Source organism: Zalophus californianus, chromosome 5, assembly GCF_009762305.2.
Source record: "Zalophus californianus isolate mZalCal1 chromosome 5, mZalCal1.pri.v2, whole genome shotgun sequence".
Taxonomy (NCBI): Eukaryota; Metazoa; Chordata; class Mammalia; order Carnivora; family Otariidae; genus Zalophus; species Zalophus californianus.
Genome location: NC_045599.1, coordinates 59,453,893 through 59,478,492, shown reverse-complemented (window position 1 = coordinate 59,478,492; position 24,600 = coordinate 59,453,893). Strand labels below are relative to the sequence as shown.

At 45.0% G+C, this 24,600-nt stretch overlaps 1 protein-coding gene across 2 annotated transcripts in view; it reads left to right on the top strand.

Moving 5' to 3' along the window:
* The window catches only part of ARSB (arylsulfatase B), a 167,053-nt gene that overhangs the window by 119,521 nt on the left and 22,932 nt on the right, over positions 1–24,600 (top strand). Inside the window, exon 7 of one of the 2 annotated variants that reach the window (XM_027606027.2) lies at positions 16,777–16,911. The exons of the other annotated variant lie outside the window; for it this stretch is intronic. Coding sequence (XP_027461828.1) covers positions 16,777–16,911 — 135 coding nt within the window. The remainder of the gene's footprint in view (positions 1–16,776; positions 16,912–24,600) is intronic. 2 annotated transcript variants of the gene reach the window in all.

Sequence of the window (24,600 nt, the reverse complement as noted above, 5' to 3'; positions counted from 1 at the left end):
GCTCAGGTCATGATCTCCAAGTCCTGGGATGGAGCCCCATGTCCAGCTCCCAGCTCAGCGGGGAGTCTGCTTCTCCTTCTCCCTTTGCCTCTCCCTCTGCTTGTGCTCTCTCTGTCTCTCTCTCTCCCTCCCTCAAATGAATAAATAATATCTTTAAAAAAATAATAAAAAATTAAAAAATAAAGTTGAGGGTTGGGTTTGGGTTATTTCTTGGGCAAGTTAGAATACAGTACCTGATTTCTAACTGTTAACAACTCATGTTTAAATATTTTAATGTTAGAGACTGAAAAAAAACCCTAAACTTTTACCTTCTTCTAATTTTAACTATATTTTCAAATGTATATGAGGTTATTTTTTCTTAATCTTCTCACAAATTATAAAGAACGGCATTTATCCTGCATTGAGCTCAAATGATTACGCATTCTTTTAAAATGAAAATGTTGACAGTGGAAACCAAATTAGAAAAGAATGCAGAGAGATGTTCATAAATCACGAGACACTTGGAAGAGCATGCAAGCAAATCTAAGAACTACGCGTTTTTCATAATTTTGGATTTTCCCTTTTAAAAATCACTTTCCAGTTTGTTGAGGGTTTGGCAGCTCCTAGCATGACATCAACTCTTCCGTTGTGCAGTAACTGCTTTCTTTTAGATAACTTGATGGCACTTCATAGAGTGTTAGTGATTAAGTTGAATTAAAAACTAACTGGGTTTGAGTTTAAATTCCCCTAACGGATAAACCAAACGTATTCCTGACCTTAGGCCTGCTTTTGAGCACTCCTCAAAACTTACATTGCTCATAGGCTGCTTTACTTCTAGAAGCGGAAGTAAGCAGGTGAGAGAACACACACGTTTTAGAGTCAATAATTAGTCAAAACAATGTGTCAGAATGCACTGTGCTATCAGTGCACTTGTCCAGCCACTCGGATGCTTCGGGACCAGTCATCCTCTTTATCTTATCTTGGCCCCAAATCCAGAGCATGGTGACCTTGGCATTGTTTTTCCACGTCAGGAAACCAAAGCTGGTTATTTAAGCTGTAGTCTCTCTCAGCAGTCTGGGGCAGATTCTCACCACCGGGAAGGTGGTGATGAAAATACTAGAAATTTGCTTGTTATTGGGGAAGAAGAAAGCAGTCTGTAATAGAACTAACTTTTCTGAATCTCCTAGGGACACGCCTTTGATCACCAGGAGAAAACGCTTGCATTTGTAAAGGTCTGCTCCATCCTACTCTAAACCAGAGCTTCTCAAACTCGACTGAGTAGAGGGATCTCCTGATTCGGGATTTCTTTCCTTTATTTTTTTAATTATGTTATGTTAATCACCATATATTACATCATTTGTTTTGGTGTAGTGTTCCATGATTCATTGTTTGTTCATAACACCCAGTGCTCCATGCAGAATGTGCCCTCGTTAATACCCATCACCAGGCTAACCCATCCCCCCACCCCCCTCCCCTCTAGAACCCTCAGTTTGTTTTTCAGAGTCCATCGTCTCTCATGGTTGGTCTCCCCCTCCGATTTCCCCCCCTTTATTCTTCCCCTCCTGCTATCTTCTGCTTCTTCTTCAACATATAATGTTTTATTTGCTTCAGAGGTATTTCTGATGAGCTCCCAGGTGGTGCCTGCCAGTGCTGCTGGGTCTCTGACCACACTTTGAGTAGCCAGCCCCCAGCATAGAAAGCACTTTTACCCAATTTGGAATCCAAGATATATAGGGGTTTTTTAAAGATTTATTTATTTATTTATTTATTTATTTATTTATTTATTTATTTTTGAGAGACAGAGAGAGAGCACAAACAAGCAGAGGGAGTGGGAGAGAGAGAAGCAGACTCCCCGCCAAGCAGGGAGCCACGTGTGGGACTGGATCCTGGGACTCCAGGATCATGATCTGAGCCAAAGGCAGATGTTTAACCGACGGAGCCACCCAGGTGCCCTCAAGATTTATAACTTAAAATGTTTGTGTGAATATTTGATTTGAGACTAATTAAGTATTTTGTGAGATACGCAGTTGGAGACAGAGATACGAGACCTTAAATTTCAGAACTGTTTTATAATTGCTAATATATTAATTATATAGCTAATATATTATATAATTAATTATATAATAAATATAATTATATATTAATTATATAATCAATATATTCATTGTAATTATAATTTTGTAATTTCCCCTGAGTTCCTGTTTAGGCTAGCTGTGTAGCATTTTACATGATCTTTCTTATTATCCAAATACCAAATTGTTTTCTGATCCTAAAATAATCTGGTGTTTGATGAAAAAAATTCAAAGTACATTCAATTGAGCAAGACGCAAAGATTTTAGAGCTCAACTCAGAAGCTCAGTTCCTTTTTCCTTTTGTTCTGGATGTTCTCGTCCTATCAACAGTCACGAAGAAAATCTGAACTTCTAAGAAATGGCAGTGAACTGAGCATCTACCCCCCACCCCCTCAGGAAGTCAAGAACGAGGTACTGATACTTCTACCTAAATTCTCTGAGACCCTGCTTGGGTTGTGAGTTCTGACACCTTTCAGGTGCTTCCTCTGGTCTTGCAGAATGTTAGGAACTGGTGTAGAGAACCCCAACAAACTCCCGTAGAGAATAAGTAGAGAAATCAGGGGACTAATTGTGCTACTTCTGTGGAGAAAGAGACTTCCCTGTGCTCATGCCCCCCGAGTACGTGGCAGAGAGGGTACTGGTATGGGTGCTGACATCCACACATCTGTCTGGGCGGTCAGACAGTTGCTGTGACACCTGTTGGACAGTCAGTGTCTCTGAGGGACACAGAGCACCCTTGCCCGGAGTCGTTATGTGAGCTCGGCTGGCATCCTGACTCAACAAGCTTGTTTTCTTGCCTTGCCTTCCAAACATAAAGGCGTACACATGTCTACAATGTCAGAGAATCTGAAAACCAGATCTTTTTTTTTCTTTTTAGTTTATTCCTTTTTCCCCAAGTTTTTTTTTAATTTAATTTTATTATGTTATGTTAATCACCATACATTACATCATTAGTTTTTGATGTAGTGTTCCATGATTCATTGTTTGCATATTAACACCCAGTGCTCCATTCAATACGTGCCCTCTTTAATACCCATCACCAGGCTAACCCATCCCCCCACCCCCTCCCCTCTAGAACCCTCAGTTTGTTTCTCAGATTCCACAGTCTCTCATGGTTCGTCTCCCCCTCTGATTTCCCCCCTTCATTTTTCCCTCCTACTATCTTCTCTCTCTCTCTCTCTCTTTTTTTTTTAGCATATAGTGTATTATTTGTATCAGAGGTACAGGTCTGTGATTCAACAGTCTTACACAATTCACAGCACTCACCATAGCACATACCCTACCCAATGTCTATCACCCAGCCACCCATCCCTCCCACCCCCCACCACTCCAGCAACCCTCAGTTTGTTTCCTGAGATTAAGAATTCCTCATATCAGTGAGATCATATGATACATGTCTTTCTCTGATTGACTTATTTCACTTAGCATAATACCCTCTAGTTCCATCCACATCATTGCAAATGGCAAGATTTCGGGGGTTTTTTTGATGGCTGCATAATATTCCATTGTATATATACACCACATCTTCTTTATCCATTCATCTATTGATGGACATCTTGGCTCTTTCCACAGTTTGGCTCTTGTGGACATTGCTGCTATAAACATTGGAGTGCACATACCCCTTCGGATCACTACATTTGTATCTTTGGGGTAAATACCCAGTAGTGCAATTGCTGGGTCGTAGGGTAGCTCTATTTTCAACTTTTTGAGGAAGCTCCATACTGTTTTCCAGAGTGGTTGCACCAGCTTGCATTCCCACCAACAGTGTAGGAGGGTTCCCTTTTCTCCACATCCCTGCTAACATCTGTCATTTCCTGACTTGTTAATTTTAGCCATTCTGACAGGTGTGAGGTGGTATCTCATGGAGGTTTTGATTTGGATTTCCCTCATGCCGAGTGATGTTGAGCACTTTTTCATGTGGCTGTTGGCCATTTGGATGTCTTCTTTGGAAAATGTCTGTTCATGTCTTCTGCCCATTTCTTGATTAGATTCTTTGTTCTTTGGGTGTTGAGTTTGACGAGTTCTTTATAGATTTTGGATACTAGCCCTTTATCTGATATGTCATTTGCAAATATCTTATCCCATTCTGTTGGCTGTCTTTTGGTTTTGTTGACTGTTTCCTTTGCTGTGCAAAAGCTTTTTATCTTGATGAAGTCCCAATAGTTCATTTTTGCCCTTGCTTCCCTTGCCTTTGGCAGTGTTTCTAGGAAGAAGTTGCTGCGGCTGAGGTGGAAGAGGTTGCTGCCTGTGTTCTCCTCTAGGATTTTGATGGATTTTTGATGGATCTGTCTCTCATTTAGGTCTTTCATCCATTTTGAGTCTATTTTTGTGTGTGGTGTAAGGAAATGGTCCAGTTTCATTCTTCTGCATGTGGCTGTCCAATTTTCCCAACACCATTTGTTGAAGAGACTATCTTTTTTCCATTGGACATTCTTTCTTGCTTTGTCGAAGATTAGTTGACCATAGAGTTGAGGGTCCATTTCTGGGCTCTCTATTCTGTTCCACTGATCTATGTGTCTGTTTTTGTGCCAGTATCATACTGTCTTGATGATGACAGCTTTGTAATAGAGCTTGAAGTCTGGAATTGTGATGCCACCAGCTTTCCTTTTCTTTTTCAACATTTCTCTGGCTATTCAGGGTCTTTTCTAGTTCCATACAAATTTTAGGATTATTCCATTTCTTTGAAAAAAGTGGATGGTATTTTGATAGGGATTGCATTGAATGTGTAGATTGCTCTAGGTAGCATTGACATCTTCACAATATTTGTTCTTCCAATCCATGAGCATGGAACGTTTTTCCATTTCTTTGTGTCTTCCTCAATTTCTTTCAAGAGTATTTTATAGTTTTCTGAGTACAGATTCTTTGCCTCTTTGGTTAGGTATCTTATGGTTTTGGGTGCTATTGTAAATGGGATCATCTCCTTAATTTCTCTTTCTTCTGTCTTGTTGGTGTTTAAGAATGCCACTGATTTCTGTGCCTTGATTTTATATCCTGCCACTTTACTGAATTCCTGTATGAGTTCTAGCAGTTTTGGGGTGGAGTCTTTTGGGTTTTCCACATAAAGTATCATATCATCTGCAAAGAGTGAGAGTTTGACTTCCTCTTTGCCTATTTGGATGCCTTTGGTTTCTTTTTGTTGTCTGATTGCTGTGGCTAGGACTTCTAGTACTATGTTGAATAGCAGTGGTGATAGTGGACATCCCTACCGCGTTCCTGACCTTAGGGGGAAAGCTCTCAGTTTTTCCCCATTGAGAATGATATTCACTGTGGGTTTTTCATAGATGGCTTTTATGATATTGAGGTATGTACCTTCTATCCCTATACTCTGAAGAGTTTTAATCAAGAAAGGATACTGTACTTTGTCAAATGCTTTTTCTGCATCTATTGAGAGGATCATATGGTTCTTGTTCTTTCTTTTATTAATGTACTGTATCACATTGATTGATTTGCAGATGTTGAACCAACCTTGCAGCCCAGGGATAAATCCCACTTGGTCGTGGTGAATAATCCTTTTAATGTACTTTTGGATCCAGATCTTAACACATGCAGGGGGACAGTGGGAGAATCTGATATTCCTAAAATATTGCCAAGAAGATCTATTCCTGGGGTACCTGGGTGGCTCAGTCAGTTGAGCGTCTGCCTTTGGCACAGGTCATGATCCCAGAGTCCTGGGATCGAGCCCCAAGTCCGGCTCCCTGCTCAGCAGGGACTCTGCTTCTCCCTTTGCCTCTGCCTGCTTCTCCCCCTGTTTGTGCTTGCACGCGCGCGCTCTCTCTCTCTCAAATAAAGAAAAATCTTAAAAAAAAAGAAAAAGAAAAAAAAATATCTATTCCTTCTTTTCCCCCATGAATTGCAGCCTTTATTTAGAACATCCTAAGGACTCAGTGTAGTTTTCCTCTAAAGTGTTTAGAGATCACAAACAAAACATCATATGCGATATTTAGGAGGAAAAAAAAGCACAGAATATAAAATTTTATATGCAGTATCATCTCAATTATAAATTACAGGCACCAAAACAGGATTAGAAGGAGCAGACCAAAATGGTGTGATGGTCCATTACCTTTGGAGAATGAGGTTATGGATGATTTCCTATTATCTTTTTCATTCTGTTCAGTGTAGGCCAGGTTTTCTACAAGTTTGTATTACTCTTGCAATTAAAAAGAGAAGGAAGAGAAGAGAAAAGAAAAAGGAAACAAAGCAAACAGTGATCAGGCTAGAAGTCCCTGAACCTAGGCCCCCTCCCACCACATGTGTGTAAATCTCTGTTCAGGGACTTGGGTCTGTAGTTAATTGTTTGATGTTTTTATGTGGTATAGACCTGTGTACTGCCACAGTGACAGAAACAAATTAGAGTGTCTCGGTAAAGACCAAACTCATCAATTTTTCCAAAATCTGTATTTGATTAATTGTACAAAGGTACAGGTCAAAGTTATTCCTCAAACCTTATTATTTCAATAAAGAAGCCCAAAGTTTCCAGGTTTGTCAGGAAATTCATTATCACTGTAAAATAGCAAAAGGTCACAAAATGTCTCCTTCCACAATCAAACAGCATATAAGAAAAATTTCTTTTTCTCCACAATTCATTGCCCCAGCAAAACCAAGAGAAACCTCTGACATTTCAGATCCTTCTGCTTCAGGGGAAATAAATGTTCCATAGATCATGGAGAAAAATGACAAACAAATTAATGAAAAACAAATACACTCCTGCAGTGTACTCAGCCATATGCCAGACCAAACACAAGGCAAAGGGAGATTTTATTCTCAGGTCTTTCCAACTCGGAAGAGTGACAGTTTCCTTAGTGGCATCAGCACTCTCGTTACAGAAAGTGGTACACAAACCAAAGAAACACAAATTAAAGAAACATGCAGTGGAAAAACAAAGAGGAATTCTGTCATTTCATGCATATTTAACTGTAGTGGGAAAGTCAGTGCTGGCAAAGCAGTATTGAAATCTTGAGCTAGTAAGTGGAAGCATTCTAGAAGTTACACACCCCTCTCTTCATAATGCTTTGTCCACAATTGTAACTTGACTGAATTTAGCTCAATTTTCCCACATCCCAAGAATTCCTTCCTTCCATTCTGCCTCCTTCTGGCCACCTTTTTCTTCCTCTCTGAAGTTTGTCAGGGAGTAATGAACAAGTACTTTCTCCATATCTTCAGTTTCCATTCACTGACAAACTAATTTTCCCACCGGGTACATTTCCATTTTCTTTTTTTAAAAACACAAACAGTACAAATAAAGTCAAAATCCACTGTGACTCCCTACCCTACTCTGCTCCCCAGAGATGACCACTGCTTATAGTTTTGTCCTTCTACACGCTCTAGGTACGTACTTATATAATATGGATATTGTGTGTGTGTGTGTATAGAATACTTTTTCCATGTAAATGGTGCCATGTAAAATGTACTTTTTTGTGACATGTTTTCCACTCAACGATCTGCCTGGGAGATCTTTCCCAGTCAGTACATGTAGAGCAGTGGTTCTCAACTAGGGGCAGTTTTGCTTCTCAAGGGACATTTGGCAATTTCTGGAGACATTTTTGGTGGTCACGGCCTGGGTGGTGATGCTACTGGCATCTCGTAGGTAGAAGCCAAGGATGCTGCTAAACATCCTGCAATGCGCAAGACAGCCCACAACAAAGAATTGTCCACCCAGCGGCGCCTGGGTGGCTCAGTTGGGTAAGTGTCTGACTCTTGGTTTCAGCTCAGGTCATGATCTCAGGGTCATGGGATCAAGCCCCGCATCAGGCTTTGTGCTCAGTGTAGTGTCTGCTTGAGATTCTCTCTCCCTCTCCCTCTTGCCCCCTCCACCACTTGTGCGCACACATGCACGTTCTCTCTCTCTCTCTCAAATAAATAAATCTTCTAAAAAAAAAAAAAGAATTGTCCACCCAAAATGTGAGTAATGCTGAGGTTGAGAAACCATGGGTGGCTCTACTTTATTCTTTTAACTGCCGCATAGTATTCTGTAGTTTATTTTACCAGTCACGTCACAATGTAAATTTAGATGACTTTTTTAAAATGTTTTATTTGTGGGGCACCTGGATGGCTCAGATGCTTAAGCGTCTGCCTTTGACTCAGGTCGTGATCTCAGGGTCCCAGGATCGAGTCCCATGTCAGGCTCTCTGCTCTGCGGGAAGCCTGCTTCTCTGTCTCCCTCTGTTGCTCCCCCTGCTTGTGCTCTCTCGCTCTCTCTGTTGAATAAATAAATAAAATCTTAAAAAATAAAATAGGATAAAATGTTTATTTGTGTCCATCATTCAGTGTTTCTTCCATTTGCTTTTTACCCAATTGCAATCTGCCTTCTTCCCCAAACATCCCCTAGGTTACCAGTGGCCTCCTAATTTCCACAGCCTTTGGCTCCTTTTCAGGGTAAGCTGACTTGGCCTTCTTCCCTGACACTTGTCAGTGTTCATTATCCTCTCCTCCTGGAAGTACTTGGCCCCCTGGCCCCAAGACTCTGCCCCTCTCTACATCTGCTGCCCCTCTTCAATCCCTGGGCCTGGCCAACCACCATGCTCTGAGCTCTTGCTGTCCTCCAGGCACTGTGCTAGGCGTCAGGGCGTGAGGTTGATCGGCAGCAAGTCCCTGCCCCGGAGACCCTCTGGTTTAGGAGCCAGGCACATCCACGAGTTGCGCAAAGAGAGGCATGCCCCAGTTACAGTGTATGCAGAGTTTGCTGAGCGAGTCAATAAATGATTAGCTATAGTATGAAAGATTTTAAAGGACTATAGAAAGTGTCTTTCCTTCATGGTTCAGAATATACTGCATATTTTGTCTTCTTGTCTACTTCTTCCCATAACATATTTTTACAAAAATAAATGAAGGAAAATGCTTCACATTTTCCCACCACCACTCTTTTTCTCTGCTTTGAAACAGCAACTGCATTGTTTCACTCTTGCTCTATGGGGAATGCACTCAGCCTTGGCCAAAGCAGAGAAAAGATCAAATTAGAGAAGCAAGTCTGCTTGCTGCTGGCTGAAGGGCAGGAAGCAAGGTTGGCACTCCCTCCTCTCCATCTGGAGCTTCCTTCTCCTCCCCTTCTCTGCAGCTTCCTGGGTTGGAGGACCTCAGGGGTGGGCTACAATGGCTGCCCGGCCCTAATTTCCCAGTATCAAGGATCTTAAGCCCCTACCCGAAACCTGACAGCAAAGGAAATCTCAAGTGTAAGTCCAACTCAGTGCTCAGAGTGAACTCCTTAAACATGTCCTAAGTGTTCCCTGGGCAGGCCTGGGGAGACACAAAGATAAATGGGATGTAACCCTTCCCCCATAGAGCTGGAGGGAGTAGGGGGGTAGGGGGTCATATAAATAGCTACTCAGTGCAAAGCAGAAAGAATAAAGTGAACCCCTCCATGAGGATTGAGCAAAGTTGCTTAAGGAAAAAGGCGGCGGGGGCGGGGGGCGGTTGGTGGGGATTAGCTCTGCTCAGGGATCAAGCAAGGCACTTGAAAATCATTTCCCTTCTCTCTAAGAGCAGTTTGTTGGATAGGTTCATTTGATTTAAACAAGGAAAGTAGGATTTCTGGAAGGAGGAATGAAGCGTCCAAAGAGCCGGATACTCGAGTGCCATTCTGCTGAGCACCGTGTAGCTTGGGTAAGGCTGAACCTTAGACGTGGGAGCTTTCATCTGCTCTTTATCTCAGGTCCCAGGACAAGCATCCAGGATCATGGCTCTCTCAGCCCCAGTTGCTCAAGGCCTGCAGCCGTAGTTGTGTGTCAGGGATCTTAATTCAACTCATTTCAGTTCAAGTTCATTTTATGCCAGTCACGTTATCTAATTCTTAAAGGCGCACCTGCTGGTTGCTCCAGGTCTGTGTGTGGGTGTTCTGCAGGGTCTGTATTTATATTTCTGATTGTTTGTGTTAAAGCCAGCTGGGGTCCTGGGAGCATCAGTGATCTAGCTCAGATATAGAGGGTTTTGCCAAAAGCTTCAGGCCCTGGCAGAGGGGCAAACCTTCTGGAAGTTTTGATGCTGTGTGGGCCCAGGGAGGGCAGCACCAATGGGGGAGAGAGAGGTGGAGCCATTGGCTGAATGGGTCAGTGACCAAAGACAACAACGATAATAGCCACCCCTCCTGTTTAGTTTTCCTCTACTAATGCCCATTCTTTGTCTCTGCAAGTGGAGAACGGACGGAGCTGGAGTTGAGAGGCAAGTAGAGGACTGCTGTAGAGATTGCCAGAGGGCTCCTGTGTTCCTCTCCTATTGCTCAGCCAGGTTCTCGGGGCCGGCTCTCACAGGGCGGCAAGCAGGCCGTCAGTCAGGCTGCACTCTCACCTGGCAGCTCGGGGCCGGGGCCGCTGCCCTGCTCGGTCGGGTTGTTGGCAGGATTCAGCTGCTCGTGCTTATAGGACTGAGATCCCTGTTCTCTCTGCAGGGACTGCTCCTGGTTTCCAGAGGCTGTTCTCAGGTCTTTGCCCGGTGACCCCCCTCCCTCTCATAGCCAGCAAGAACCTTCCTTTTCCTGAAATCCTTCTGTAATCTCTCTGACTTTTGTGCTCTGAGCCAGAGAAAACTCTGTTTTCAAAAGGCTTGGGATTAGGGTAGGCTACGCAGATAATCTCCCTATTGAGGTCACTGATTAATAAGCATCATATCTGCAGAGTCCCTTTTGCCATGTAAGTCACATAAACAGTGGGGGTAACACCAAGGGGGGGCAAAGGGCATGGATTTAGAATTCAGCCAACCCCAGTTGCCCAAAGTGTGGTTCTGTTTGACCTTGAAATGACACCTGGAGACCCAGGGCCCAGAAAACTGTGGGTGAGGGTGGGGTGGGTGGGATGGAGAGCCACACAAGGAAGGGAAATGTTTTCAGGGAACCAGACAGAGGGCTTTCAGAGGCAGAATCAGAGGACCATGCTGAAGAATTCGGCTCCTTTATCAGTTGTGTCATGCTTCTTTGCAAGGTCCCATAAGCATTAGAATAATGAAGAACATGCCCTTTAGCGCTTCACAGTCTAGTGAGAGTACAAGATAGCTCCTGAACTGGAAATGTTGTCCTGACAAAAATTTGTACCGGAAAAATCTACAGGAAATGAATATCTTCAGGAAAATAATTTTCTGTATTTTCCAGACTGGCCTGAGTGCCTAGGACCTTTAGTTTTACACATGGTTTGTTTGTTTGTTTTTGTTGTTATTTTGGTTTGGCTTGGGGTCTTTTGTGTTCCTCTATATATTCAACAAATACTTCGTGGTACTGATTATGTTCACAGCACTCCCCTAGTTCTTGTATCTGGTGAATCTAAGATTCACCTGGGCAGCATGTTACAAATGCAGCTTGCTAGGCCCTCCTTCCATATACCTTAAGGATCTCTGAAGCTGTATTTTGGTCAAACAACTAGGCAATTCTAATGGTACCAGGACCACACTTTGAAGGTTGCAATAGGGGCAGGAAGAGTATAACCTAGAGTTCCTTATCCTCAAAGAGCATATAAATGAATCAGGGAACTAAAATGTAGACGTATTTCAAAATAACTAATAATACACAACCATGGCTACTGAAGAGCCAAATGAGAAACAGAGAAAATAAAGAAGAGGTGAGATATTGCATGAGGAGAGGACTATTCCTAAATGAGTTCTCAGAAGATTTTGAAACAGATTGGGTTTTAACTGGGCCTTAAAAGAAGGGCAAGGGCGTGCCCAGTGGGGAGAACATGAGTAAAGGCACTATGGCCTGGTACAGGGGCAGCGAGCTCAAAGCAACCCAGGGGGACTGATTTAATATCTCCTCACTGCTTCATCGAGGATCCCTCTGGAACCACAAGTTCTTCTTCCTTATTAGGTTGCTTTTAAGAATATTCCATAAGAGATTGCACATGTACATGTAAAAAGAGATTAATCACAGTTGAAACCTACACACTGAGTTATGTATAATTTCAACCTGATTTGTTTAAGTATCTGTCATGTTGAAAAATTATATAGACTCCAAATGGAAATGGCATCTGATTATTAAGTTCAGATACCAGTGCCTTTCATTAACAATGAACATTTTTGCTCTGTAGATTTTCAGCATACATTTTTGCTCTGTAGATTTTCCTTCAGAAGCAGTGGGCCTACAGACATCTCCAACTATGCTGCCAATCAGTGAAATAGAGGAAGTGGTCACGAAATTAAATGTGAACACTCCATCGGCCTTTTGCAATGTGGAGCCTTTGTTTATTCATCTAACCCATGTTCAGAGCTCATTCTATTTCAGTGGATTGCTCTCCAAGTGATTTATTGGAGAGTGTTTGATACTTGTGTTTTATGATCCTTTTTTCCCCTCACTACAGCAGGTTTAAATACAGATATCCCTTACTTTTCAAAAAAGTTCCTGTTGCACCTTTCACTTTTACCAAAACGCACCTTGGTACCTGTTTTCGGCAACCAAAAGACATCCAAAGAGGATTTTCACTTTTATGAAGAAAGGTGAAAATGGAGAATAGCATTTTGCATTTGTTTTGCAGCGAGCTCTCAAACAGGCAGTGCCCCCCACCCCCACCCCAGGCAACAGACGTTGAGAGTGGTGCTGCCAAGCTCCTTCCCCAGGAGCCACACTCAGCATCTCAAGCATCCGGCTGTCATATAGCTTTGAGCTCTGTCTGTGAGCATCTGTGCTTTATTGTGATTTATTTCATACATCATTAGCAAGATGTGCCCAAAGGTATCAGAAAAGCCTGAGAGGTTATATTTTGAGCATGGAACGCTGAAAAATTTTTCCATATAAATTAGCGGTAATTACTTCTTCAATTTATGCTATTTCAGCCTGCGAAAGTTTTCGTAGAAACACTCTGCTTTTCAAGAAACCTGCATCAGAATACAATTGCAGAAAATATATTATACTTAGTGAAGTCAGGAGAAAATAAACAACTCTTTTACTGATACTCATAACAAATACAAAATGAGAAACTGTAGAGATTCGTATTGTACTGTGTGACTCTGTTATTTTAGAGTACACATCACTGCTGTGGGCTTTTCTTAAGTGATAAATAAATGCTGTGCTGTGTGGCTTCATGTAGAAACTATCTGAAATTTAATTTGTGTAATTAAATAAAACTTAAAATTTTGTGTATTTCTCAAGAGGAGAAAAGCTATTGGTAGAAATATATTTACTTATTTCTTTTATGTACACTCATAATTTATAAACCTATTACCATCATCAAAGAGGGGTGCCCAGGATGATCCTGAGCCCTCTAAGCTGCATCTTAGGCTACATCTAATTGTGTGCATATGTGTGTGTGTGTGTGTGTGTGTGTGGTGTGTGTTGGAACAGAATGTTACTTTGACTTGGTTTCTGTACTAAGACCATATCAAATATTTGGGGTTATTTTAATCATACTAGCATTCGTTTCTACCAATTTGATCTTGACTGGTCTATTGCCATTCCCAATCTGTTACGTATATATAATATATGTTTTATTTACTTATTTATTTTACCTGTACATCAAATTTGAAGTTTCCTTGAACAACTTCCCCAGCCTGATTTCGGACTTGCTCCCTGAGGAGTTTGTCTGCGCTCTCCTCTTGCCCACTGTGAAGACTCCTCTCCTACACCACCTGGGCCTGCCCTCCTGGACCCTGTGCTTTCCTTCCCAGACCACTGCCTGTGCTCTTGTCTCTGCTTCACTTGTGCACTTCCCAGGACCTAGCAGACAGCCAAGCACTTGCCTCCTGCCCTGTAAATGTCGTAAATACCCCACACCTTGAGGGGGGCTAGCCTTTGAGCACTTTCCTATTTCCAAACTGATTAGCTTGGGGATCCCAATACACAGACACATATGCGTCTGACCCTGGTGTACTCTTTACTGCTCACAAGGATGTGGCACTTTTTCTAATCACTTCAAAAGCCAAGTGGATCCGAATTCATGTCTTCCAGGCAGCACTTGGCCAAAAATTCTGGATGTGTCATCTCTGGTACAAGGTTAGTTCTGTTGGCAGATATCCTTCCAGTTTAAAAAACAAAAACAAAAACAAAAAAACACTGTGGATGACATGTGAATATATTGTTAGGCTTTTTATCTGCATTAATAATGAGTATTTTCCAGAGACTACGTTTCTGCTTTCTGTATTGAGTTTTCAGGGACATAATATGGTCAAGTTTCTGTATTCATTGCTTCTCACAATATATAGTTCTCAAGATAACGATATAATTCCAAACGTTGATACACCCATAGAGAGTTTGCTTTTCCCCCTCACACATCTGTTTTGCTTTATGCAAGAGAAATTTCTCATGCCAGAACGGCTTTCAGTGGATATAGGCAATCTGCTTTCTGTTGAGCCTCTGCAATTCACAGATGCAAATGTTTAAAAAGCAGCGAGGTTAACATGGTTATTTCTTCATCTGAAATGTCCCCAGTCACTACTTTTGTCCTTTAAAAAAAAAAAATCTTGTGTTATAAATCCATTGTGTGTAATCCGTATAGCCTTGCCTCATAATTCTCTTATCCAAACTGAATTAACTCTTTAGTGGCCTCCTAGGTTGGATTTTAGGGTCCTCCTAGTTTGTATTGCTAGTTTGATTGTGTTCTCTTGATAGAATTTCTGTTCTCAGGGAGGGAATGAGGGGACCAGTTTCACTACCCAGAACAGAATCCCACTAACCAAGAGAACAGGCTCCCCTCCCCCCCCACCACCACAAAAGTTCTAGCCTATCACTGTGTGTCCTCAGTTACTTAATCAGCAAATATTACTGAGCACCGTTGTTTTGCTCTGCTGGGAAATGTGGGCAAGGCAAGCATAATATATGGATGCTAACTTCAAAAAAAGTGCAGTCTGTGTGGACAGGTAGAACCTAATATAACAGAGGTGGCAGTGGGCCGATCCATGTCAGGTGGAGCTCCCGCATCATGCTCCTGCTGCTCCCACAAGGAAGGGGAGCCCTCAGCTGATCACCCCAACAGCTCCAGACATCTTTTTCAAATTTTTAACTTAATCCAACCCTTGAGGACCTGAATCTTTCACAGAAATTTGCCTGACTCTTCTTGTATTGCTAAGTTGTTAAGTTGTGTGAAGCCTTCGGAGCAGGGAGTTGAACGATGCAAACAGCACTAAGTCAAAGGTTCAAGGCCTTTGAGAGCTGGGGAGAAATCCAACCACCATCACTTTCTGACTCAACTGAACATGGGAGTCAGTGGTTGAACGTTCCTGCAACTCCCGAAGCACGGGAAGGCTGAGTATGGGTCCCAGTTGAAGATGTCGAGCTAAGGTAGTTCCCAGCAGCTCTCACTGCTGCAGGAGGGCCTTGTGTTTTCTGAAAACAGGTCCTAAGTAAACTTGCAAAAGCCTTTTAGTGCTAATTACAGTTCCGTGATTGAAGGTGCAGCTCTGTTGGCATCTAGAAATAGAACCGGGTAGAGTGTCCCCCAGAAAATGAGCTCACATGGCAAAACCAGGCAAAAGCTACCCCCTGCCAAACTGGCTGTCAGCAGAAATCTGGTCTGCTTTCTGAAATGGAATGTAGGCTTCCAGACTCTCTAGACAACCTCTTTCCAAAGCAGATGAGAAACAAATAACTCACAGGCACTGACTTCGTTTTTGTGTTCAAAGCCAAGAGGAGTTTTCACTATGCTGCTTCTACCTGTCTTTGCACAACTGAGTTCTCCCAGAAACACTTAGAGCAGTGGTACTGGAAATACACGGCATCAGAATGCTGGTTGGAGATTTTAATTTAATCACGTCCATTCTTTTTTTCCCCTTCTGTCCTGACTCCCTACATAACAAGCTCTGTCTGTGCTTGTCCCCAGAAGAGAAATGACGGTCCTCCTCTGAGCCCTCGAAGAGAAGACAAATGAGCATTCTGCCTTGGCAGGGAGATCGGAGGGGAGCAGTGAGGCATGCGGGTGGCAGGAAGCTTGAGATGTGAATAGAGATGATGAGCACTAAGTTTGCTAAGGATAAGCAGGCGGAGCAGTGCCTTTTCTTCTGGGATAACAAGCGGGCCACTCTGCTAAATCAAGGGTCTAGTGGGGTGCTCACCATGCTGGGCCATGGGACCAAGGTTTGATGAGAAGGGCCCAAAGATGGGCCCTGCTCATGCAGTCCGTCTCTTCTGCCGACATTCAGTTGCCTCTGATTGTTTTCTGAGACTGGGGCTCCTAGGGCCAGCCAAAATCGGAGGGCCAAGTAAGCAGGCATGTACCTTAAGGAATGTGTCCATGGGATGGGGTTTAGGGCCAGGCCCATAGGCCTGCTGTCGGGAGAGCAAGGCAGGCCCCAGGTCTCGTGGGCAGGGTGATAGAGGGCATGGTTATTAGAGCAGGGGTGAAGGCTGATGGGCAGCGAGTGGCCAGATGCCTTGTACCAAACAGCTGCAGAGTTGCTCCTGCCTGGTGTCCAGCCTGGTCCTGGGACTCCGGCTGGCCTCAGCCTGACTGCAGCATGGATCTCTCGGTGCCAGCTGTATGGCAAGAGGTGCTACTGATGCAGCCAGACCTGACAGCCCCTACCCTCCTCCCCGAACGTGCTCCATGCTAATCTGTCTCCTTGTTTGCTCCTCACTTCTTCCAGCTCCACCATGGCACTGGCCTTCAGTGTAGACATAGGAGAGAGTCACCATGATCTATATGAAAGGTGGAGAAATCCTCCCCGCTAGAGTCATTTGCCTGCTGAGAGTCCCTCGGTGAGCCCCCAGTGCCCGCTCCAGAAGAGAGCTGGGCTGGAGGCCCAGCCACGCCACCTAGCCCCATCTCCTGACCCTGCCCTCTCCTGGCTCTCGTGCTCAGCGCTCCTGTGTTCTTCCTGTCCCCAGATGTGCCACATGCCTTCCTGCCTCCGTGCTCTTCGTCATGCTGCTCCTCTTGCCTCGGCTGCCCTTCCTTGCCTTCCTCTGCCTGCAGAAATCTGGCGAATCACTTGAGATCCAGTTCAAACACAACCTTCCTTGGTAAGGCCTGGCCAGCCAGTACCCCCACCACCTTCCCTGGCAGAATTAAGCACTAATTGCTTCTCCCTTGGTGCCCCTCAGCATTTTCTCTGTACCTCTAGCCCGTTATGACAGGCTTATGCATGCACATTTTCATTAGATTCCAAACCTTTCAAAGACAGGCACCTGGCCATCTGTCCATTCATCTTTGTATCCCTCTCCCCTCGGCGCCTGGAAGGGTGGTTTGTAATTTACACGTGGCTGTGTTGCACATCCGTTACCTGAGATGGAAGCCTTCAGCGCTCATTCACATTTAGCTCTGACTAGTTGAGAAAGTCAAAAGCAGGCCAAGTGGAATTGCTAACATTCATTGATGCCTTCCTGTGTGCCCCACCTCCCTCTATGTCCAACAGAAATGTCAGCCAGGGCATCATTGGCCCAAGCAGAGAGGGCCACGGTTCCCTCCGTGGTTCCCTCCAGTGACACTGCAAAGAGGGCAGGGGCATCAGCCAATGCTGAGTGCTGAGCAGGCGTGAAGGCTGAAGTGAGATTTGTCCCTTGTGGCCTTCAAAATGATTTGTTTGGCTTTCTGAAGCTGCCTGTGGCTCTGGAAATCAGGGAAATACTTTAATAGGAGTACTTCTCTGTGCTGGGAGGTGTAAATGCAACATGAAATGAATCTTACTCCACCCAGTACAGGATGAGCTCTGTGAGCATACGGGGCTGTCCTGAGCCAGCTACGTGCACTAGGACAATGTCCCTCCAGCCACCCAGGAGGTAAGTGCAGGCCTCATTAGAAAAGCGTTTTAAAAACCATGCAAAGGCAGACTGGATGGATGTCTTTGTCTGTTCAGGGTGCCAGAACAAAATACCACAGTCTAGGTAGCTTATAGACAACAGAGATTGATTTCTTGCAGTTCTGGTGGCTCGGAAGTCCAAGTTCAAGGTACCAGCATCATTACAGCCGGCTGAGGGCACACTTCCTGATGCATAGCTGATGCCTTCTTGCTATGTCCTCACATGGTGGAGAGGGAAGAGATCCCTCTGGAGCTTCTTTTACAAAGCACTAATCCACCCATGAGGCCTCCACCCTCATGACTTAAGCATCCCACCCCCGACTACCATCATCTTTGGGGGTTAGGATTGCAACATATGAATTTGGAGGGGACGTAAACATTCAGACCATAGAACTGCATATGTGAAGCCATTGGGGAATTATTGTCAATGTTCTAGGAAACATTGCTCCTCTTTGCTCGCTAAATCATTATTAATGTGATAATAGTATTGTGATTATTGTTTTTTTAAAGAACTCTTGTCTTTTATAAATATATACTGAAATGTTTATAGATCAAATGTTATGATGGCTGGGATTTCCTTTAGAACAATGTGGGGAGCAGGGAAAGGCAGGGAAAGATAGAAAATTGGCCAAAAGTGGATAATGGTTCCAGTTGGGTGTTGGGTACCTTGGTATTATGCTATTATATTATGCTATTTGGTCTACTTTTCTGTGTGTGCTTGGGTTGTTTTATAATTAAGGATTTTTTTAAAGTTTTTATTTAAACTCCAGTTAGTTAACATACAGTGTAATATTAGTTTCAGGTGTACAATATATTAGTGATTCATCACTTCCGTATAACACCCAGTGCTCATCACGATGAGTGCCCTCCTTAATCCCCACCACCTGTTTCACCCATCCCCCTACCTGCCTCCCCTCTGGTAACCATCAGTTTGTTCTCTATAGTTAAGAGTCTGTTTCTTGGGGGATGCCTGGGTGGCTCAGTCGGTTAAGCGTCTGCCTTTGGCTCAGGTCATGATCCCAGGGTCCTGGGATCTCATCCCACATTGGGCTCCCTGCTCAGCGGGGAGCCTGCTTCTCCCTCTGCCTGCCACTCCCCCTGCTTGTGCCCGCTCGCTCTCTCTCTCTCTGACACATTTTTAAAAAGTCTGTTTCTTGGTTTGCCTCTCTCTTTTTTCCCTTTGCTCGTTTGTTTTATTTCCTAAATTCCCACATATGAGTGAAATCATAAGGTATTTTGTCTTTTTCTGACTTATTTCACTTAGCATTATACTCTCTAGCTCCATCCATGTCATGGCAAATGGCAAGATTTCATTCTTTTTTATGGCTGAATAATAATTAAGGATTTTTTTAAGTATGTGGGAAAGGTTATTTTGTTCTCATCCCCTCACTTCTTAGATTTGCTTTATTATGTCTCTTTGCCTCGCTCAAGGCCACTTCTGAGGATCTCTTTGGAAGCGGGTCCAAATCGTTGGGATCTCCACCCCTTTGGCATCTTCAGGTTCCTCAGATATTTAAAGGGCTTTGAAAATAAGATGCTCCTCCTTACGTTGGTTCCAGAAGGGTGGGGGCCAGCCGGAAGTCCTAGAAAGGTCTGCACTCCAAACTCTGGGCTTAGGCTTCTTCTGGTTCGAAACACTTGCTTTTCCCCAGTGAGGAGTCACTGCCTCTTTGATAACAGGTTATAGAAGAAAACATACTGTTTTCACTGAGCCTGTTCCCCATGGAGCTGGCCTGGGTTCGTTTTTTAATAGAAGGACACTTTCATGGGGCTAACTCTACCTGGAAGCCGACTGATGAAGTTGTGTTATCTGATAGAATCTAGGTACCACCAGCCAGTTAGGAACGTGCAGTGTGGACAGCAGGCTCAGCACTGAATTATTTAATCTCTCAAATATTTCTGTTTTATCTCCCTCCACAGACTGGATGCTCTGAAGTCCATTGGCTTAATGTTTTCCAGAGTACAGTTTTCACTGGCCTCATTTCCACCACCCTCTTGTTTCCCACCCCGCCCCCCACCCCCACCACACCCCACCATGGAACACTCTGTGCTCACTTTATTGTCCTCAACCGCTGCGCATCTTCATGGCCCCACTTTCTGTGTACACCGCAGACATAGTTGTAAGAGAGTGAGAGGAAGAAGAGCTAATTGGGAGTGGTAGGGAGTAGAGGAATAAGCATGGCAAGTGCGGCGAGCTGGTGACGTCTTAAATGGAACGATTTAAGACTTAAGAGTTGTCAGAGAGGGGCACCTGGGTGGCTCAGTCAGTTAAGCGTCTGACTCTCGACTTCAGCTCAGGTCATGATATCAAGCTCCACGTTGGTTCAGCGCTTAGTGCAGAATCTGCTTAAGTCTCTCTCTCTCTCCCCCTCTGCCCCTCCCCACAGTTCATACACCTGCTGTCTCTCTCTCTCTCTCTCAAATAAATAAATAAATCTTTAAAAGAAAAAAGAGTTCTCAGGGGTGCCTACTGCTTTGAGTCAACATCTTGTCTAGCTTCTGATCCATGACCCATTTTCTTGTGGCATGACTTGGAAGAAGCTATCAAAGCCATACTTACGCATTCCAGATGCCATAAGAGCCATGGACAGTAGTGAGTACAGCAGATGATAAGTCGGGATCCAAGAGAAGCTGACAGTTGAGAATAATGAGGCAAACCTAACAGGCTGGAATGAAATGGGGTAAATGTAGAGTGCTGTGCTCACAGCTGTCCGCAAAGAACAGTGTGAGGAGGGATGGCAGCCTGGGAATTTACCGTGAAGCAACAATGTGAGGTGGTTCCATGGACCTACAAACAAATTTTCAACAGTCCAGTTACATGGATAAAAGAAGTTGGAAGCATCAATACTGTAATGAATCCAGAGGAGGAGGGCCAATCCGGAAACTGTGTTTTGTTTCCTGTAAGCTTCTGAAGGGGGCCATCTCAGTGAGTGTTAGCTCTTACTGTAAAAGGTGTTATTATTTCCCTGGTGGTGACTGGTACAGTGCGTCTCATGCAGAAGCTGATCTTGCTTATCAACAGCCTCATGACATCTCCCAGATATGAAATTGCTGTACATGGCCGCAGGCGCTGTGACTGTGTTGTCATTTTTCACTTGCTCTGAGCACTGGTTCGTTTTGTTACTGCCGTCTCCTTTAAGTCCCTCAGTGACACAGGAGGGTCCTAGCAAAGAAGGTGAGGCCAGAGTAGATTTTATAATAACAATAACAATGACAGGAACAGTAACGGCTCCCATATTTTCCCTCTGTTTTGTGCCAGGCACTGGCTCGGCACTTTGCATTGGGGCCCTTTAGTCCTCACAGAAGCCCCAGGAAGGGAGGTGGTAGTATTATTCCTGTTTTACAGAGAAGTAAAGTAAGTCTTAGAAGCCTGTGCCCAAGGCTGCACAGCTCGGCAGTGGCAGAGCTGGGATTCCAGATTCTTCCGTCTCCACGCGTCTCTGGCACTGCCTTGCTCACAGCAATGGAGAACTGCTCTTCTGTAGCCTTCCTTGCAAGTACCACGGGCATCGTGTCTGGTGTGAACATGGACCCGAGCCTGTGGAGCTGGATGGTGACTGGTGAGGGAGCAGGGTGTCGGGGGACAGGCAGATGACTCTAGTGAGCCCCACAGAAGCAGGGGGGCGTCCGAAGGGCCAGTCCTTCCCCAGCCCCTGCACAAGTAGAAACTGCCCCTCTCTGCCTCCTCTCCAGGATCCACTCTTGGAAAGCGTTTGGGTAATTACAGCTTCCATTTGTGCTTTGGTTGTTGGTTTTAGTGTATTAATTATCTGCAGTGTCAAGAGACTTCCCTGATCCTCTGCGCTCTTGTCCTGTCCTCCCAGGAGTCGTGTCACCCAGTGTGACAAGTCAGGGTAGCTCTGTGATTTCTGCTGAGTCACGTGAAAGTTAGGCACCGCCCCCCCCCCCCCAACCTCTCTGACTTGCCCTCTGCTTTCTTCCTCACGAGACGCTCGGGTGACTACATGACCAAGTCCTCTGCCCTCAGTGGTAGGAGGACATGGAGGGGGGGAGCAAGGGAAGGAAGGAGGAATGAATTAGCTTTGATGAAAAGAATTCTCCTTGAGTTGGAGTGAAACACTCATTTGCTTTTCACTCTGTATTTTGCTCACATCTGCATGAGCAATTACTCATCCTGAGAGATAATCTCTCCCCTGGTATTTGCTTCTTTTTGCAGGAGTCTAACGCTGCTTATATCTTATGTGAGCTCCTTGAAACTAAAGGACATTTCTCTTTTATTCCCAAAACATTACTGGGCAAAGAGTCTTAGAGCCTCTCAGGCATCCTGCTTATACTCCTGACTCCCCAGGACTGCCAGGCGCCCTGACCAGTGCTGCCCACTGCCCTCAGGTGGAAGAACCCGGGCGCTGAGACAGGGAACAGACTGTCACTCGAGCCGGAGCTCCTTGCCCGCAGGGAGTGATACTGGAGCAGTTCCCCACACATAATAGGTGCTCAATAAGTAGTCACCGAGTGGAATGAAATCAGTTCCTAGTCGGGTACAAATATTCGTTGAAATAATGAATAAATGACTATATTCCATGGGGAAAGAATTCCAGTCTCCGGAGAGCTTGCGTCATTTGAACCTCCAGAGGGGATGTGGGCCGGATGAAGTAGGGAGGCGGCCACAAGCAGGGGAGCAGATGTTTGATCCAAGCCCTCCAGCCAAGGAGACCGGCACTGTGCCTGTGGGAACTTGGATGCTCTGACCTCAGGGAAGCTTGCGAGAGCAGAGGGGGCCGGGGCTAGTGTGACTCCAGGGGCATTCTCGGCTCCTGCTTGCCCACTTATCTGTGCCAGCCCCCAGCTCTGACGACTTTAACGGCCCAGCAATTATCTCCTGATCAAGGGAGGCATGGATGTGTGTGGAAATCACTTTTTAGTAGCAAATATTTCTTTTGGAAAAAGCCCCAGTAAGCTGCCGGCTTTCTCTCAAGTGTTCAAAGGATACCAGAGGACTGACAGGCTCATTTAATCGTATTTATACAAGAAGTGTCCCCAGCGCAGGGGGAAGTGTGTTACAGTGAATCATCGGAACTGGAGCTCCAGCTCCAATGTGTGAGTGAAAATGCTCTCCATGAGAGCTGAGGAGTCCCACAGGGGAAGGGAGCATGCTTCTTTTCAGGTCCCAAGAGGCCCGCTCCTTACTTCTCTGAGGAAGGCTCTTCGTCTCATCCAGATAAGGGCTGCACTCTCAGGAGAACAGACACAACCAAATGGGACGTGGGTGTCTCTTCCTCAGGCTCCCACGCAGCCGCTCCCCCTCTCTGGCCATTCAGGAGAAAGGACCCTGGAGTTAAGATCTTAGGACATACAGGTTCACCTAAGTCCATCACGAGACGCCCCTTTGGTCCAGCAGTAGGACCACAGGTTTTCCCTGGCCACAAATTTAAAATTATGTTCCCTCTCAGCTATCAAGGCAACCAGGAATCCAGACTTTTTTAGTAGGACCTGCTACAGAGCTGCATGCCTTGGACACCAACTAGCTGGGTCAGGGACTTACCTTCTGTTTCCTTATCTACACGAAGGGGAGCTCTGGCGACGTGATGTCTGAGGCCTCCCAGGAGCTCTAACATTCTTCACCCTGTACCAACCAGCTCCTTAATTATTCTCATATTGTTGCCCTACCCCGTGTTCTTTGGCAGTGACCCTCTCTGGGGTGTGAATTGAGATGTCAGTGCCATACCCAAATGTATATTTCCCACAGTTATGTCTCAGCCGGATGCTCTCTTCCTCCTGTTTGTCCCCATTCAGATCACTCTCAGGTCTCATCAGAACCTTGGAGCTCCAGGCATTCGCTTATTCGGTGCTGTTTATCAGATACCTACAGAGTGTGAGGTACTGGGTGAACAGTACAGTGCCAACAAAACAGCCACGGTCCCTGCTTTTTGGGGATCTTATACTTTTATAGGGAGACATAGTAAATAAAGAAATATAGAATTGCAAATTGTAATATGGGTTATGAAAGATGAACAGGGGTTGACCGAATTTCATTTGGGTGGTGAAAAAAGGCACTCTGAGGAAGTAGTATTTGGTCTGAGACCTGAAAAAGAAGTTAGCTGGGCCACGAGCCATAGAGAGTCCTCCAGGCAGAGGGAAGAGCAAATGCAAAGATGTCGGCCGCAGGGAAGGGCCGTATAGACCATCAGAGCCTAGTGTGTCCAAAGAACGGAAGAAATCAGCACGTCTGGAACATAGTCGTGAGGGAGGGGCGTGTGATGAGGCTGGAGGAGGGATGGATTTGTGAAGATAATGCCGACTATTGGAGCAGACCGAAAGTAGGTGCTAATCCAGTTCACACAGGCATCTCTCATTCATGTAGAGAACAAAATGGGCATTCCTGAGCACCAGACAGCTCTTGTCCAAGTGGTGTTTGGGGAACCATGGCTTCTTCCATCTCATGGCCCTGCCATGTTTAATGAGCCACCAATGCCGGTCTGCTTGTCTGCATGGAAAGTTGTGCACAGGAGACTTTTCTGGGCCCAGGGCTGCCTGGGAGTGTGCCGGCACAACCTAACGGCAAGGGGGACCACGAAACGCGGTGGGACCGTGATCCGCGGGAGGAGACAAAGCAGGTGAGGCAGGCCCCGTGCGCCATGCGACAGAAGTTAGGCGAGCTGGGAACACACCTGCCGTAAATCCCTCACCGCGTCTACACTGACATGTCCGATTGCTCGTGTCTCACAGTGTGTCTAAACCTAGTTCACCATCCCCCTCAAAAAGCAGCCTTGCCCTCACTTTCTTTGTTCAGTGGTGCCATTCCAGACCTAATAGTCACCTTTTCTCCTGCTCTGTTGGTCACCTAGGCTTTCCCTCTGTCTCCCAGTTTCAGTTCCTGTCCGTCGAGGCTCTTTGATGGGTTTTCTGCTGTCCTAACCCAGCCTGCTCATTTGCAGTGTGGACTCTCCTCTCC